This window comes from Leptopilina heterotoma, unplaced genomic scaffold, assembly GCF_015476425.1.
Source record: "Leptopilina heterotoma isolate Lh14 unplaced genomic scaffold, ASM1547642v1 Lhet_60, whole genome shotgun sequence".
NCBI lineage: Eukaryota > Metazoa > Arthropoda > Insecta > Hymenoptera > Figitidae > Leptopilina > Leptopilina heterotoma.
The window spans coordinates 6908601-6927957 of NW_025111138.1; the positions used below are offsets into that span (position 1 = coordinate 6908601).

The 19357-nt window shown below is 22.3% G+C and overlaps 2 protein-coding genes across 8 annotated transcripts; one reads left to right on the plus strand and one right to left on the minus strand.

The window, feature by feature from the left end:
• The first annotated feature begins 245 nt into the window (after nt 1-245).
• On the plus strand, nt 246-12898 carry LOC122509330. Of its 5 annotated transcripts, none has more exons than XM_043623305.1 (8): nt 246-358; nt 7278-7362; nt 7618-7840; nt 9856-10016; nt 10111-10264; nt 10505-10750; nt 11247-11345; nt 12764-12794. In XM_043623305.1, the coding sequence occupies exons 1-6, from the start codon at nt 326-328 to the stop codon at nt 10743-10745; spliced, it is 897 nt and encodes a 298-aa protein (XP_043479240.1). In that variant the 5' UTR covers nt 246-325; the 3' UTR covers nt 10746-10750; nt 11247-11345; nt 12764-12794. The 5 variants fall into 5 exon arrangements, with proteins under 5 accessions (XP_043479240.1, XP_043479237.1, XP_043479239.1 ...); XM_043623302.1 differs by lacking the exon at nt 246-358 and adding an exon at nt 6835-7059; XM_043623304.1 differs by lacking the exon at nt 246-358 and adding an exon at nt 6835-7059 and having other exon boundaries at nt 9874-10016.
• Nucleotides 342-6884, minus strand: LOC122509326. Of its 3 annotated transcripts, none has more exons than XR_006302350.1 (8): nt 6703-6884; nt 6370-6610; nt 5825-6128; nt 3495-3695; nt 2869-3311; nt 2427-2676; nt 576-974; nt 342-472 (listed from the first exon to the last, which is right to left on the minus strand). XR_006302350.1 is itself a non-coding variant. In XM_043623298.1 (7 exons), exons 1-6 carry the CDS (start codon nt 6754-6756, stop codon nt 2471-2473), a joined length of 1449 nt encoding a protein of 482 aa, XP_043479233.1. In that variant the 5' UTR covers nt 6757-6884; the 3' UTR covers nt 558-974; nt 2427-2470. The 3 variants fall into 3 exon arrangements, 1 of the variants encoding a protein (XP_043479233.1); XR_006302351.1 differs by having other exon boundaries at nt 5825-6125; nt 6703-6883; XM_043623298.1 differs by lacking the exon at nt 342-472 and having other exon boundaries at nt 558-974.
• Nucleotides 12899-19357: the final 6459 nt, after the last annotated feature.

A 19357-nucleotide genomic window follows, 5' to 3' on the forward strand; every position in this document is an offset into this window, starting at 1 on the left:
ATATATTTTTTTTTTGATAATAGAAAAATATGAATAAAAATAGAAATAAATCGAGTATTTTATTTTTCAAATTAAAAGTTGTATCCTACCGATGAAATTCATTGTGTTTTATTTTTCTTTCAGAACTTGGAGAGCGCAATTCCTCATTGAAATATGCAACGAGATCCGATTTTCCTAATTTATAGAGAGCCTTTTTTAACAAGCCTCGAGACAACGACTTTGGTATTCTCTCATTCCAATTGACGAGACTCTCCAAACAATGTGAATTCGATATTTCATTCCAATTTTCCGGGAAATTCTCATTTTCAAGTTGTCGTAATGCTCGATGAACATCTCGTTTTGTCAAAACGATAATAAGGTAAAAACATTCTATTGGATCAAGCTTACTGACAATGTTTTTCAATTTACCATTATCCAAGTGTCTGGTTCTTCGCAAATTTCCCTAAACAGATGTTGCCAAAGATACCGGCACCTTCCAATTTCACAGGTGAAATTCATGAATTTTATTTATTTTCATATTTTTTTTGACAAAAAAAAAAGAATAGAGAATATAAATATAGAATTTAATCGTTTACCTCGATGATAATTATGAAGAAATACAAGTACGAAAATTTCATCATCAGCTAAATTTGTTCATAATCAATTTTTTTCTTTTATTTTCGTTTGTTTATAGAGAAAAAATTTGTGACATTTTTCCAACATATTTTCCAAGTAAGGAGCAATTTCAAGTGATTCAATTATTTTTTCTATTGTTTTTTTTTATTTTCTTCGAAACAGTTGAACGGCTTGTAAAGTGTCTAATCAATACTCGTCTTTTCATTTCTGTTCTTTCTCAACCCTTTCTTGCGACGAATCTTTTGACCCTCAACCTTGACCGAGAGACTTAATCTAGATGTCGGAGTATTCTCATCCTTTTGAGTGCAACGATTATAGTCTCAGAATTTTCAGAGAGAATTTACCAATTACTAGTTTTTCTAAAAGTCGAATAATTTTAATAAAAAAATTTTTTTTTCAAATTCATAATTCGATTTATATTATTAGAAATCGAATTGTAATTTTTAAAGTTAATTCAAGAATTTTTTAATCTCAGATCGAATTATTTTTTGCTTCCTAACTTTTTTCGATAAATTTTTAATAGAATTTCTTTTTGAATGTTTTGAATTTTAAAATTAATGAAATTCTAATTCAATGTTTTGAAAATTGAATATTAACAAAATCTTTGTTATCATATTCATAATTTTATTCAATTAGTTTAATTAAGCAAAATTGTTTTTAATTAAGAAATATAATTTAATTAAAAAGTTTAATTTTACATTAAAAAATGTAAAAATTGTTACTTGTAAATTATTGTAGAAAAACGAATTTTTATTAATACAAAATACGATTAATAATTAAATTCCAGCAAAGAATTTTATTATTTACAGAAATAATTGAATTCTTAGACAGAAATTTATTTCAATTTTTAGAAATAATTAAATAATTTTTAAGTATTTCGTTGAAATTTTTTTTTAAATAATGTAGTTTTTTAAAAGTTTTAATTGAAGATTTGATTTTTGAGTATAATTAAAATTTGTAAAAAATGATTAAATTTAATATCACAATTTCTTTAAATAATTAAATTCACTCAAGAAATTTTATTAAAATTAAAAAGAATTGAATTCTTTCGAAGCAATTCTTTAATTTTATGAATATAATCGATTTTGTTAATAATTGAAATTAATAATTTAATATTAAATTCTTCAAAGTTATTGACAAAAGAATGAATTCATTTATTTTATTGTTTTGAAAATAATTGAATTTTTTTGAGTAATTTTATTCTAATTGCATTGAAAATAATTGGATTCTTTCAAAGAATTTCATTAACTTTTTGAATATAATTGATTTTGTTAATTGTAATTAATAATTTTATTAATAAATATTATTAAAATAATCGATAAAAAATTGAATTATTTTGAAAAATTTGTGTACAGTGTTCGAAAATAATTGAATTTTTGTGAAGATTTTTACTATTTACGAAAAATAATTGAATTCTTGCGAAAAATTTTACTGAAAGTTTAGAAAATAAATAAATAATAATTAATTAGTTATTAATTTTGAATCTGAAAATATTTTTAAAAATTATTTATTTAATTAAAAATTGCTAGTTTCTATAATAATTGCAGATAACAATTAAATTATCTTACTAATTATATGAACTAAATTCGATCTAAGATTAAAGGATAAAATATAAAATTTACTGAATTAGAGAATTAATTAAATATTTATTTCTCTAATTGTTGAATAAATATTTAATTATTCCACTAATTTTATATTCTGAATTTAAAAGCCCGCATTTGATTTTTTCTATATTGCAAATTGTAAATTCTCGGCGTACTGTAAATTATTTCTAAAATAAGGTAAAATAGAAAAAACAGAAAACTGTTTACCGGAGGATAACAAAATTGTGCAATTTTCCAAGTAGTAATTAAATTTACACGCTATTTTTCCCGTGTCTCTTTCCCTTGGCTATTTTTCTCCACTCGCAGGTTTTTCTAGAGCAAGGACTACTTGAGTCGTATTGAAACAATTTCTCTGCGTTTTTCGATCCCTTTATTCTCTTTTCCTTCAATTGCGGCGATGTCCAACCACTTTTCTTTTTTTTCTTCCCTTTTTTGGTCGCTATAATAAACTCTGTTTCTAAATAAAATGAGAAAAGGAAAATTTCACTATTCAACAATTTTTGAAAAGGAGAAAAGAAACTAGAATTTCTGTTTGGTAAAAATAATAAATTTTTGTGTGAGAAAAATAAAAGAAGAGAAGATTAAAAAATAAATTAGAATTTTAGGAGTAAAATAAAATACTTTATATTGAAAAAAAAATGTTTTCAACCTTCACTGGTGCAGTTACACTGATAATGGTTGTAGTTATTTTTTGGCACGGTGACAATTTTATTTTGCATTTCCTTATAATCAGTACGTGATGGTTCACTAATGGCACTTCTCTGACACTTTCGTATTTTCATTTCCTTCTCGAGACACTTGTTTCTCGCTACTTTCTTTGCCTCTTTCTTCTGGCATTTCTCTCTCGTTTTTGAATGTGTTTTCTTCTTTCTCAATTTTTTGCATTTTTGCACGCACGCCGTTTCTTTCATCAAACGTGACTTTTCATTGTTATCGTCTCCCTTTGAATCCAAACAGCACTTTGAGCATTTTCTGGACCATCCACTTTCCATGCAGTCTACATTCGAATAAGCCCTTCTACTTGTTTCTCTTCGCTTACCACAGCAACATACGTTAATATTCTGCTTTTCTTTACTTAAGGCCCATTCTTGACTTGAACCGAAAAACAAAAATTGTCTCTCAAAAAAATTTAAATGTTTAAAAAAATAATTGTTTCGCAAAAAAATTTATTTAACAAAAAAAAAATTGAAAAACTTGGAAAAATTATTTTTAATCATAAGGAAGAATTTTTCTTCTCTAAGAAAAAGAAAAGAATTCTTTTAAAAGAATTTTTACCATAAACGACCCTTGACAAATCGATCGCAATTTTTTCTGTAGATGAAAAAAATTCCACTTCCACAAATGGACATGATTACTAGAGCAATAACAGTGATAAGAATAATCCAGTAAACGTCAAAGTTCTTCTCTCTTGTTTTCCCTCTAATTACGTCTTTATTTCTATTTTCGTAATCATTTTCATTAAAAGTCTCTCCGCTCCTGGAAAAAGGGAGGAAAAGAAACACATCGAGTTATAAAAATAAAGTAGAAAACGAGAAGAAATAAAAATAAATAAGTTGAGATGAAAAATAAAATAAAAAATTCAATTCAAAATATATTTTATCAAAGTACATACTTGAAAATTTTATGAAAACTTTTACTAATTTTATAAAATATATAAAAAATTTCTCGTAGTTCTTTTGAATTTTATGACCCATTTTTTTTTAATAACAAGATTTTATTTTTATTTGATTCAAGGTTCGACTCAATTGCAGATTAATGGATTCATTTTTTTTAAATGCTTTTTAACAAAGAGCATTTAGTTTGAGAGGATATTTTTAGGATTGGAGAACAGTCGAGGAAATCAGGACAAAATATAATAATTGTGGCAAAAGCGTGACGTCGTCTTATCAAACAAGTTTCAAGGAACAAACGAAACAAAGGGGCAGTAATTGTCTCTGGCCCTGACTATCATTATCAACTTCTCATTGCGTTCTACTCCCCTTATTGTTTATGATTTTAAAGGGTACGATCAGATTTTAATATTGCATTATTGACAATAACATTTTACATTATCAGATCTCTTTATTCTCAAGAATATTTCCAATGTCAACGATCATTGAGAAAGCTCTCTTCATTATCGTGAATTGTTCTCTTAAAATTTCATTTTCCAAAAAAAGAAAGAAATAAGAATTTTTTTTTGCTTAAAATTTTTATTGAAAAGTTTTTCAATTTTTTCAAAATTATATTTTATTTTTTCTATCTATATTAATAATCGTTATATTCTGGTCATTTGTTCGTTGTTTGAAGTTAATTGTTGTTTGCTTGTTTCTTTCCTAATTTTTTGAATAATATTTCTTTCTAAATCTTTTATTTTAACATTAATCTTTTGAAAATATTTGAATTTTTTTGATGAATTTAATAACAAAATTTTTAAAAATAATTAAATTGTTTCGAGAAATATTAAATTTTATTGATAAATAAATTTCTGCTAAGAATTTTGAAAAAATGAAAATATTTTATTTCTTGCGAGAAATTTAATTAAAATTACAATGAAAATAAATGAATTCTTTCACAGAATTTTAACAACATTTTTAAAAGTAATGGAATTTTTTGGAAAAATTAAAAAAAAAAAAAATAAAAAAAATAAATAATATTAAAATTGTATTAAAAATAATTGAATCCCTGTGAAGAATTTTATTATTTATGAAAATAATTAAATTTTAGCGGAGAATTCCATTAAAATTTTAGAAAATAATGTAGTTTTTTGATAATTTTAATTGAAAATTTCATTTTTTTTAATATTCTTAAAATTATTAAGAAATAATTAAATAGTTAAATTTAATAATCTTACAATTCTTTTAAATACTTAAATATAATTGAATTCCTGTGAAGAATTTTATTATTTATGAAAATATTTCAATTCTTTCGAGAAATTTAATTAAAAATAAAATGAAAATAATTGAATTCTTTCAAAGAATGTTATCACATTGTTAAAAATAATGGAATTTTTGGAAATTTTTTTTATTTAATTGTATTAAAAATAATTCAATTAAATAAATTAATTAATTAAATTGTTTTAAAATTAATTGAATTCCTAAGAAGAATTTTATTATTTATGAAAATAATTCAATTTTAGCCGAGAATTTTCTTTAATTTTTAGAAAATAATTGAATGTTTCAATGAATTTAATAAAATTTTTAGAAATAATTGAATTTTTTCTAGGATTTTAATTAAAGTTTAATTGAAAATAATTAAATTCCTAGGAATAAATTTTTCAAAACAATTAAATCATTTTAAAGAATTTTGTTGCATTTTTTAAAAATAATGTAGTTTTTGTTAATAATTGCAATTGAAATTTTAATGTTTGAAATTTATTTAAATTTTTAGGAAATACTTGAGATCTTCTCAGAATTTGATAAAAGTTTTTGTTAAAATAATTTAATTTTTTCTAAAATTTTATTAAAATTTGAAAATAATTGAATTCTTTAGAAAAATTTTATGGTTAGAGTTTAAATTCTAATTTAATTTTCCTTTAAATATTATAATATTTGATAATTGATAATTATTGTAATTATTAATTATTATTATCTTACTTTTGAAATCAACTTTGAAAAAAAATTTCTTACATAACGGCTTGAGTTGGAGGCGCATGGTTGCTATCAATTCCATCTAAATCGAATTTCTGATATAGATTATTTTTCTCGTGACCGTTTCCGTTTTGATATTTACTTTGATTCATTTCTTCGTCATTCACGGCTTCATATCGTTTCGCTTCATTGTAATCATTATTTTCCATTAACTTTTCAAATCTCTTTAAATGTTTGATAAAATGTCCTCTTTGAGTTTTTCTCAAATATTTCACTAAATCAGATCTTCCCAAAGATAATAATACATCTTCCATTAATTTACGTCCTTCAATATTTCCATCTTCTTAAAAAAAACATTGGGATAAATTTTCCCCAAATTATTGCAAGAAAATGTAAAATATTTTTTTCCGATATTAATTACTTAAATGATTATTATTAACATTATTTATTATTTAATAATTTCAGAATAATATCAACAATACCAATAATATAAATAATATAATAAATATAATAATATTTATTGTTATTACTATTATTATTTTATTATTATTTATTATTATTTATTATTATAAATTATTACTCACCAGGAAAACTGTTTTGCCACTTTAGCAAATGAGAAAAGCAACTTTTGTCCGTAGACCATGATTTTTTCAAAATACTTTTTATCTCCTCTTGAAGTTTTTCAAGTACAATAGATTTTTCTGAGACGATTTTTTCATAAATCACATCAAGAAGTTTAAAACACTCCATAGGTTGTAATTTTTCTGATAAATATTTCAATTCACCAAATTCAAAATTAGATGTCCCGAGAACGAACCATTTAGACTGAAATAAAAAAATATTCATTTTAATATTTTGCAAAGTAGTGACAATATTGCATTCCTTTTTGTTTTTCTTAGAGTAAAAAAAATACTTACTTTGGTTAATATAAAAATCAAAATATACGTATAAAAATAGTGTACAAATTTCATCTTAAAAATAATAAAGTGTATAAATTTCGAAAAGAAATTATCCTCATTTTCGATTAACAATCTGACAGATAACCTCAGTAAATATAGTGACAATTGCTTGGGAAATTTATTGTTTACAAAATCATAACCTGTTAAAAAATATATAATAGATTCTTTCAATTCATTCAATTCTTATGGGATTTTTTTAAAATTAAAACTATTTTTGCTATGAAACACGAATTTAAATGTAGAAATTTATTTAATGTTTCGAAAAATAAAGCAACTGTTATAATTATCTTTTTATTTCTCGTTTCAATTCACCAGGTACTATGAAAATTTTTTGATTAAATTCAAACTAAATTATGTTCAATGAATTATGTTGTAAATTACAATTTAATTGCAATCAGAATTATTTGATAAATTATTTTCATTTATACGCAGTTTTTAAATTCTAAACTTTTTGGAGTTTTTTAATTTAATAATTAGCTAAAAATGAAAAATTTCACTTTTTTAAATTAACTCTTATTTTTTTTCCATTTCAGGTCTCTTCTGTCTATAATCGAGAAATCCAATGTTTAGCGGATTTCCTCAAGCCTGAAGAATGTGAAAAATTATTGGCTTTTTCCGGTAAAGTATTTATAAATTAAAAACACTAATTAGACAAATGCTGCTTTAATATTTTTCTATTTTCGTATATTTCAAACTTTTTTATAATTTAATTTCATGTTATTAATTTTTATTTCACTTAATTATTATTATTTTTTTTCTTTTGAATCTGAGATATTATTTTTAAAATTAATAATTATATACCTAAATTTTATTATTTATAATATTGTTATTGTTTAGGTTCAATATTTATTATTAAAAAAAATATTATTTCAGATGGAGATTCTTTGAAAGCGACAAATTATAACAATTCAATCGAATGTTTTCAAAGGCTTGCCAATTGGACTCTACATTTGAAATGGAAACAAAAGGATACATATGCGATGCTCAAAAATCGATTTCGTCAAATTGGAGGAAGAACGAATTTGGTCTCGTTAATTCACAATTGTTTCACTCGTTTTCGCAGAGAGATTGTGGACGAGACAATTGATGATTGGGGGTAAGCTGCTCACTATAAAACAATAAATTTATACGCTCGGCAATTATCCATTTAAATGAAAATTTATTTTACAAAAAAACAACGCCTCACATTTATATTACATCAAAATTGTATCCAATTCATTAACTTAATTAGCGCTATAGTTATCACGAGTTAGAAATGTTTACATATTTTAATTAAAATTAAAATTTGTTAATTAAATTCAAAAAATTGTTTTGAATTTAAATTAAAAATAAGAAATGATAATTTTGAATTTAAATTAAAAATAAGAAATGATAATTTTAAATTTAAATTAAAAATGAGAAATGATCGTATCTTAATTTAAAAAGGATGAAAAGTTATTATAAAAAAAGAGGAAGAGAAATTTGAAGATCTTATTCTTGATGGTTAACCTTGGATCAGATTTGAAATAATTGGAAAAGATTTGAAGCAATTCGATTCTAACTTGCGTTTCTGTTGGTCTCTTTCTATAGGTTGAACGGTGACAAGAAAGAGACCATCAGAAACTCTCGTGTCGATATACCCGTGTGTAGTATACAAAACCTTATCGAAAATCAATAATCTTCTTTTCGGTGTTCCATGATTGGAATCGATCCCTGGTTCATCAACGAATGCAAAAGATATTTGAAAGTTACAATCGGTCCTGGGATCTGGATTGAAACTTCTGATGAATGCTTCAACAGGAATCAAATCACACTTTATTAATAGAAAACAGAACAAAAGTGAAATTGACAATTTTTGTTTTTCTTTTTTTTCCATGACTAACAGTTACCAATTTTTATGACGCTACGCCTCACACAACATGGATTTATTTTTCTTACTATTCATCAATTTTTTTCTATTGAATGTTTTCTATTATTTTTCAAATCATTTTTTATTCTTTTTCTTTTTTTTCAATTTTTTTTTTTATTTTTTTTTATCTTTTTCGATCGAATCGATTCACTTTTTTCTATTGACTATTTTTTATGTTTTTATTATCTTTATCTATTATTATAATTTCTTTCGAACTTTCTATTATTTTTTTAGTATTAATCAATTTATTTCTAAATTAATTTCTTCGATCGAATCGTATCACTTCTTTCTATTGACTATTTTTAATTCTTTTTCTATTGTTTTCAATTATTTTTATCCAATATTAGAATTTACTTTCAGTTGAATTTTTGAATTATTTATTTTTTTTAGAATTAATCAATTTATTTCTAATTTAATTTTAAAAATTGTTCCTTCGTTGATTTTTTTATTTATTGTTAATATTCATTCAATTTTCTTAATTAATAAAAATCTTCACAAGAATTCAATTATTTTCTTAAATAATAACGTTCTTCGGAAGAATTTAATTATTTGTATAAATAGTTAAATTCTTTGCAGGAATTCAATTATTTTCAACACAATTTTAATAAAATTTCACGAAAAAATTCAATTGTTTTTAAAAATATTTAATACAATTTTTCGAGAGAATTGAAATCATTTTTTTTTAAATTTTAATACATTTTTCAAAACAATTCAATTATTTTCAAGATTCTAAATTAAAATTAGTAAAAAAACTACTTTATTTAGAAAAAACCTAAAGAAATTCTTCAATAGAATTCAATTATTTACAAGAACTCTAATAAAATTGTTTAAAAAAATTTTAATTCATCTCAATAATTTTAATAAAATGTAATAGTAAGATTATTAATTACACTTATTAACAAAATGGATTATATTTAAAAACTTGAAAATGTTGAATTATTAAAAAAAAACTGTATTATTTGAAAAAATTCAAAGAAATTCTTTCAAAGAATTTAATCAAGACTTGTAACAATTCTTATAATATTCTTCGCAAGAATTAAATTATTTTCAAATTTTTAGATATAATTATTTGTCTTATTAAATTATTATTTATTTGACGTAAATTATTCTGTCATTGTTTTCAATCTTAATTTTTTATTCGTTTTCTTAAGTAATTAAATTTTAGATTATTTACTTCACCGGCTGCTTTTTTATTATCACTTCAAGTACAAATCTCATTTTAGCTTTTATCCCGTTCCTAGGGAAGATGGAGAAAAAAGCAATTTGGAGGAAAGTTTTACAAAAGGAAAAAAAGAAGAAAGAGAGGAAGGACAAAGTGAAGGCAAATTTTCAAATTCACTTCGGTCAAGATCTATTTTTAGTTCTCTCAATTCAACTTCGAGTGGTAAATAGTTATCTTTTCTGTAACTGCTTCTTTTTACTTCTTTTTAATATATAAGAAAAGGAATTGTTAATAATTTTAAATATTTCATTTCTAGATTATCCGTGTTTGAAATTAAATCCGTATATAATTTTGGGAATTGTTGGTATTATTGTCCTGTGCGTTTGCTGTAGTACTCTTGTTATAAGAAGAAAATTGGCCAATTGTTTCAAATGCTGTAAAAGAAAGAAGAAACCAAAAAAATCGTCCGGGTAATTTTCTAAGATAATTTGTCTTTATTTCTTTTTGTACTTTTTTATCGTTTCGTTCAATTTTTTTTTTAATTATTTAGTCAATTTTTAAATGTATTAATTAAAACAAAAAAAATTAATTAAATAATTCATATAATTAAAGAGTAAAAAAAAGAAAAATGTTTAAAGAAAAGAAATTATACTCGAGAAAAACATTTATTAATTTTGTTATTTAGAGAAGAAAAATTATTTATGTTACAGAAAATATTCTCCAATTGATGCTGAAAAAGGAAAAAAATCACCGCGAAAAAAGAAAATGTCGTTTTCTTCAAAGGCAGAGGAGAGAAATGACGAGTCTTCGAAAGTTTTAATAAATACAGCAACTCAGGATAGTAATCCTTCTGTTCGAAGAGTAGAAGAAGAATCGCCTCCTTCAGGTTGTTGTCAATGTTGTAAGAAAAAGAAGAAAAAACGAAAGAAAAGTACAAGACGCAAAAAGTGATGACGGTAATTAAATTTTATTTCTCAAGCATTATTTATGAAAAATGAAAACTAAGGAAAAAATAATTAATTTAAAAATTGAAAAGTAAGACATTCAATTTAAAATACAATTTCAAATTAAAATTTAATTATGAATATAATTTCAATATAGAAATAAATATACAAATAGAATATTTAAAAGAAAGAATAGAAATATAATTAGAGAACTTCGTTTATTTATTTGAAAAAAAGTAAGAAAATAGCTGAAGTTATCAACAAAATTAAAAAATATTTAGAAACAAAAAAAGAAAATTAAAAAAATTTTAATTAGATAAGTAGAAAAAAATGAATGAAGATAAATTTTTGGTAAATATTTATATCTTATCTGTCACATGAAAGCTACAAACAAACAAATTAGTAATAAAAAGGAAAAAAATGAATTATTTAATTTTAATTAATTATTTTTTAATTACGTTTCCATTTCTGATTTCCTGCACTATAGATATTAATTTATCTGAACTAGAATACATAGCTTCACATCTCGATCCTTTTGAGTGTCGACGACTCATTGCTGCCCTACACTATTCATCTCATGATTTACCGAAAAATTTATCAGGAGCAGGTACATTTTTGTCTGACAAAAAAAATATTTATAACATTTCAAAGATTTTTGACACAAAAATTTTTGTGTCAATTTATTTGACATTATTTTATATTTTCAAATATAAACATCAATTATTCTCTTAAATAATAACATTTTTTAGAAGTTTTCAATTATTCTTACAAATAGAAAAGTTCTTTGCAAGAATTCAATTAATTTTAACAAAATTTTAATAAAATTTCACGAAAGAATTCAATTATTTCTAAAAATTGTAAAAAAAAAGTTCTACAAAATTCAATTATTCGCAAAAGTTTGAATAAAATTCTTTGTAAATTTCAATTACTTTCAACATTTTCAATTAAAATTATTTTAAAAATTCCATTATTTTCAAATAAATTCTTCAAAACAATTCAATTATTTTCAGTGTAATTTTAATAAAATTCCTTCAGAGAATTCAACTATTTCTAAAAATTTTAATAAAACTCATGGAAACATTAAATTGTTTTCTAAAATTTTAATAAAATTTAATTATTTTCATAAATAATGAAGTTCTTCCAAAGAATTCAATTTATAAAAAATAAAATTCTTCACATGAATTTAATTGTATTCAAACAAATTTCAATAAAATTTCTCGAAAGAATTCAATTATTTCTAAAAATTTTAATAAATCTCATGGAAATATTCAATTTCTTTCTAAAATTTTAATAAAATTCAATTATTTTCATTAATAATAAAATTTTTCGCAGGAATTCAATTATTTTAAAACAAATTTTTATAAAATTTCTCGAAAGAATTCAATTTCTAAAAATTTTAATAAAATTTTTCCTTGAATGAATTCAATTGTTTTTACAAAAATTTGAGATTATTAAATTTTATTAATTAATTATTTTCTAAAAATTTTAATCAAATCCAATAATCGAATTTTCAATTAAAATTACTTTCGAAAAATTTAACGAAATTTTTTAAAATAATTCGATTACTTTAAAAAATTTTAATAAATTTTCTCCTAAGAATTCAATTATTTCTGTAAATAATAAAATTCTTCGTAGGAATTCAATTATTTTCAATCAAATTTTAATAAAGTATCTCAAAAGAATTTAATTGTTCTCATTTTTAAAAAATCCTACAAAGGAATTCAGTGATTTTCAATACATTTATTTTAAAATTGAAAAGATTTCAAAGAAAAATTATTTAAAAAAATTTGTGAATCAAAAAAGAAAATAAAAACTAATTTCAAATTGGGAAAAGATTTCTGGAATACAACGATTATTAATATAGATGGTAAAATTATTCATAAAGCAGAAAATACAAAAAATTATTACGAGCGAGAAAAATATTGCAAGTTATTTAATAAGTGGATGATATTAAATTTTATTTTACTTTATTTTATTCAATTCAATTTTGCTGTATTTTTATTTTCACTTGATTTCTCTCTACAGAACGAAAAGTGAATGAAGAAATTCCTTGCCTTCGACAATTGATTCATTGGAATATATCAACGAACGAAGGAAAAGGTAAAACGCACGAGGAACTCGAACGTCGCCTACGACAAATGAATAGAAATGATCTTGCCGATTGGCTAGGAAAAGAAACCTTCAAACAACTTGGAAAGGATTTTGGAAGAGCTCTTGACCATCCGTTTGGTGAACTTGGCGATGAACAAACCGAAATTCCGTAAGTAATAAATAATAAATTATTTATTAAAATTCTTATTCATTCTCAATTCTTCTAAATTTGAAAAAATCATTTTTTTAAATTCTTATTCATTCTCAATTCTTCTAAAATTTAAAGAATTATTTTTTTAAATTCTTATTCATTCTCAATTCTTCTAAAATATAAAAATTATTAATTAAATTATTATTATTTTCATTATAATTATATAGAAATTCTTTATAATTTTCATTATAATTATACATAAAAATTATAAAATTATTACCATCACAATTTTCTTAAACGAATCAAATTAATAGAGAAAATACAAAGCATAATAAAAATGACGAAGAAATAAAAAAAGAAAGATCAACAAAAAGTGCAGTAGAATCTACTGAAAATATTTATGAAAATGAAGATATTGAAATTTAAAACTAAAAGAAAAATAAGGAAGTCAAAAAACAATGAAGTATGTAAATGTTTCCGAAAAAAATTTACAAATTCTGGAAAATTCTATAAAAAAATCGTCAAGATTAAACGAATTATATTGGGTGTTAATATTCTATTTTCGAAAGGTACAAAAATTCAAAAACAAAATGGAATTTTAAGAAAAAATTCAAAAGAAGATTTTAAATTAATTACACCTAAAAAACAACCGGGTTTAACGAAAATTCTCCATCAATCAAGTGTGAAATTACGAGAGGAAAAAATACGAAAAGAAATTGTGATATATAAGAAAAAGCCCTATTGAAAATAAATTGAGTCCTTTTCTCGTATGTGAGATTTTCTCGAGAAAAAAACACACACACACGATGTATGTAACACGGGGAAAAACAATGGAATAAGCTCCTGTGAGACCTTGACAAAAGAGAATAATAGCCTAGATTTTTTTTCAATTAAAAAAATAGAAAAAAGAACAGGCACACGATATGCATTGAAAATGAAATCCAGGAATAATTGTGCGCGCGCGAGAATTAATTTTAATTATTGTATACTCGTTATAAGTCGTGTTTTATTTTAACATCAACTCATGTTCACCTTTGATGCGAAGAGTATAAATGTTCTATACGTTCTATATATGTTCTATTCGTTCTATATATGTATATATACATATATATAATTCCTATTGGTTTATATATACGGAAGCTTTGAACAAACAAGGGGAAAATGAAATTTTTCGCATACCTATACTTTCTTTTGTCCAGATCCGTATATATACATACATTGACGTTCCGTTGCATTGCAATGGAACAAATTGCCGGTCGTTGGCTCATAATACTATTCCTACAATGTCCGGTCGCATAGACGTACCGGAAATCATACAATTCTCATCTTCTTTTCTTTCTCTCCGTCTCTCTTTCAATTTTTCTTCATTTCTGAATTTCAGAATTCATAAATGACGATGAAAATCAAATAACTCGGAAATACAAGTTTTTTCTTCTGAGGTGAAAATGAATTCTTTTCGGAGATATTATCAAAAATTGGAAATTTTTCTCCTCTTCTAAACAATTTACATCTAATTCTAAATTATTTCTTCAAATAATTAGGAATGGAAAATAACAAGGAAATAGATTTTTTTTCACGTTAAAATGAATTTTTTTGTAGATATTTCAAAAATTATTTATTTATTTCAAAAAAAAAAAATTATAATTATAATTATAGACATGAATTTTCTTTTTAATTCAATTGAAAAATTTAGATATCAAATTCTAAGTTATTGTCGAATAATTTGAAAATTATAAAAATAACTCGGAAAAATATTTTTTTTTATGAGAAAATGGATTTTTAAATACATAATTTTAAGCATATGAATTTTCTTCTCGTTTAATTAAAATTTAATATTTATTCTACTAAATCTGCAAAATAATCTAGGAATAATTAGAATAACTCGGAAATAGAATAGAAAATGATTTTTTAACAGACATTTTCTAAAATATAAATTTTTTTCTCATTTAATTAAAAATTTAATTAAATACCTTAAATAATTGAATTTATTCTAACTCTAAATTAAAATACATAATTGAAAAATAATAAAATAGCTCGGAAGAATATTTATTTTCATGAGAAAATAAATTTTTTAATAAATCATTTGTAAAAAAAAAATTTTTCGTTTGATTAAAAATTTATATTTCTTCTAAATGATCTTCAAAATATTTCAGAAATAATGAGAATAACTAGGAATTAAATCTTTCTTTCACTTCAAAATAAATTTTTTAACGGAAATTTTCAAAATTATGAAATTATTTTCAATCAATTAAAATTTAATTATTTAGGAATAATTTAATTTATTCTAATTCTGCATTATTTTCAAAAAATTAGGAAATAAAAGTAACTTGAAAATATATTTTTTTTCACCGAAAAAATAAAGTTTCTTAGCAGATATTTGAAAAGCTAAACATTTTTTTTTCTCATTCAATTAAAAAATTTATATCTGATTCTAGAGATCTCTGATTCTAAATTATTTTTAAATAATTGAAAAATAATAAAAATAGCTCGGAAAAAAAATTTTTCTTTTTGAGATTTTGTTTTTAGAGTAATTTTTATTATTCTCTAATTGTTTGGAAATAGTTTAGATATTATAAAAATTATGAATTTCTTTCTCGTTCAATTAAAAGTTTTATTTTATTTAATTAAATAAATTTGATACTTCAATTTAATATAATTCTAAATTATTTTCAAACAATAAATTTGGAATATACATTATAATAATCGTAAGTTTCCTTTCCGTTAGCAAATTATCTGCATTCATTTGTTTGTTTTGAAAATTAAATTTTGTGGGTTAAGTATTGGCATTTTATATATATTTTTTAATCTCAAACTTTTTAATGTGGAAAATACTTTACTTATTAAATTGTCTAGACTCTTTGGTAAAAAATCTAAAATTATCAAAAATTCGAAAAAATTCAAAAATCCGATTTTCTTAAAATTCAATATTTTTTCTTCTCTTTTATGGGATTTAGCTTCATTATTTTTGTGCTTTTGAAAAATACTTTACTTATTAAATTGTCTCGACTCTTTGGTAAAAAATCTAAAATTATCAAAAATTCGAAAAAATTCAAAAATCCGATTTTCTTAAAATTCAATATATTTTCTTCTCTTTTATGGGATTTCGCTTCATTATTTTTGTGCTTTTGGAAAATGCTTTACTTATTTAATAGTCTCGACTCTTTCATAAAAAATCTAAAATTATCAAAAATTCGAAAAAATTCAAAAATCCGATTTTCTTAAAATTTAACATTTTTTCTACTCTTTAATGGGATTTAGCTTCATTATTTTTGTGCTTTTGGAAAATACTTTACTTATTAAATTGTCTCGACTCTTTGGTAAAAAATCTAAAATTATAAAAAATTCGAAAAAATTCAAAAATCCGAATTTCTAAAAATTCAACATTTTTTCCTCTCTTTTATGGGATTTAGCTTCATTATTTTTGTGCTTTTGGAAAATACTTTACTTATTAAATTGTCTCGACTCTTTGGTAAAAAATCTAAAATTATCAAAAATCCGAAAAAATTCAAATATCCGATTTTTTTAAAATTCAATATTTTTTCTTCTCTTTTATGGGATTTAGCTTCATTATTTTTGTGCTTTTGGAAAATGCTTTACTTATTTAATAGTCTCATCTCTTTGGTAAAAAATCTAAAATTATCAAAAATTCAAAAATCCGATTTTCTTAAAATTTAATATTTTTTCATCTCTTTTATGGAATTTAGCTTTATTATTTTTGTGATTTTGAAAAATGCTTTACTTATTTAATAGTCTCGACTCTTTGGTAAAAAATCTAAAATTATCAAAAATTCGAAAAAATTCAAAAATCCGATTTTCTTAAAATTTAACATTTTTTCTTCTCTTTAATGGGATTTAGCTTCATTATTTTTGTGCTTTTGGAAAATACTTTACTTATTTAATACTCTCGACTCTTTGGTAAAAAATCTAAAATTATCAAAAATTCGAAAAATTTCAAAAATCCGAATTTCTAAAAATTCAACATTTTTTCCTCTCTTTTATGGGATTTAGCTTCATTATTTTTGTGCTTTTGAAAAATACTTTACTTATTAAATTGTCTCGAATCTTTGGTAAAAAATCTAAAATTATCAAAAATTTGAAAAAATTTAGAAATCCGATTTTATTAAAATTCAATATTTTTTCTTCTCTTTTATGGGATTTAGCTTCATTATTTTTGTGCTTTTGAAAAATACTTTACTTATTAAATTGTCTCGACTCTTTGGTAAAAATTCTAAAATTATCGAAAATTATCAAAAATTCAAAAATCCGAATTTCTTAAAATTCAACATTTTTTCTTCTCTTTTATAGAATTTAGCTTTATTATTTTTGTGCTTTTGGAAAATGCTTTACTTATTTAATAGTCTCTACTCTTTGGTAAAAAATCTAAAATTATCAAAAATTCGAAAAAATTCAAAAATCCGATTTTCTTAAAATTTAACATTTTTTCTTCTCTTTAATGGGATTTAGCTTCATTATTTTTGTGCTTTTGGAAAATACTTTACTTATTTAATACTCTCGACTCTTTGGTAAAAAATCTAAAATTATCAAAAATTCGAAAAATTTCAAAAATCCGAATTTCTAAAAATTCAACATTTTTTCCTCTCTTTTATGGGATTTAGCTTCATTATTTTTGTGCTTTTGAAAAATACTTTACTTATTAAATTGTCTCGAATCTTTGGTAAAAAATCTAAAATTATCAAAAATTTGAAAAAATTTAGAAATCCGATTTTATTAAAATTCAATATTTTTTCTTCTCTTTTATGGGATTTAGCTTCATTATTTTTGTGCTTTTGAAAAATACTTTACTTATTAAATTGTCTCGACTCTTTGGTAAAAATTCTAAAATTATCGAAAATTATCAAAAATTCAAAAATCCGAATTTCTTAAAATTCAACATTTTTTCTTCTCTTTTATAGAATTTAGCTTTATTATTTTTGTGCTTTTAGAAAATGCTTTACTTATTTAATTGTCTCGTCTCTTTGGTAAAAAATCTAAAATTATCAAAAATTCGAAAAAATTCAAAAATCCGATTTTCTTAAAATTTAACATTTTTTCTTCTCTTTAATGGGATTTAGCTTCATTATTTTTGTGCTTTTGGAAAATACTTTGCTTATTTTATACTCTTGACTCTTTAGTAAAAAATCTAAAATTATCAAAAATTCGAAAAATTTCAAAAATCCGAATTTCTAAAAATTCAACATTTTTTCCTCTCTTTTATGGGATTTAGCTTCATTATTTTTGTGCTTTTGAAAAATACTTTACTTATTAAATTGTCTCGACTCTTTGGTAAAAAAATTAAAATTATCAAAAATTCGAAAAATTTCAAAAATACGTTTTTCTTAAAATTCAACATTTTTTCCTCTCTTTTATAGGATTTAGCTTCATTTTTTTTGTGCTATTGGAAAATACTTTACTTATTTAATATTCTCGAATCTTTGGTAAAAATTCTAAAATTATCGAAAATTCGAAAAATTTCAAAAATCCGAATTTCTAAAAATTCAACATTTTTTCCTCTCTTTTATGGGATTCAGCTTCATTATTTTTGTGCTTTTGGAAAATACTTTACTTATTTAATACTCTCGACTCTTTGGTAAAAAATCTAAAATTATCAAAAATTCAAAAATCCGATTTTCTTAAAATTCAATATTTTTTCTTCTCTTTAATGGGATTTAGCTTCATTATATTTGTGCTTATGGAAAATACTTTACTTATTTAATACTCTCGACTCTTTGGTAAAAAATCTAAAACTATCAAAAATTCGAAAAATTTCAAAAATCCGAATTTCTAAAAATTCAACATTTTTTCCTCTCTTTTATGGGATTTAGCTTCATTATTTTTGTGCTTTTGAAAAATACTTTACTTATTAAATTGTCTCGATTCTTTGGTAAAAAAATTAAAATTATCAAAAATTCGAAAAATTTCAAAAATACGTTTTTCTTAAAATTCAACATTTTTTCCTCTCTTTTATAGGATTTAGCTTCATTTGTTTTGTGCTATTGGAAAATACTTTACTTATTTAATATTCTCGACTCTTTGGTAAAAATTCTAAAATTATCAAAAATTCAAAAATCCGATTTTCTTAAAATTCAATATTTTTTCTTCTCTTTTTTGGGATTTAGCTTCATTATTTTTGTGCTTTTGGAAAATACTTTACTTATTAAATTGTCTCGACTCTTTGGTAAAAATTCTAAAATTATCGAAAATTATCAAAAATTCAAAAATCCGAATTTCTTATAATTCAACATTTTTTCTTCTCTTTTATGAGATTTAGCTTCATTATTTTTGTGCTTTTGGAAAATGCTTTACTTATTTAATAGTCTCGTCTCTTTGGTAAAAAATCTAAAATTATCAAAAATTCGAAAAAATTCAAATATCCGATT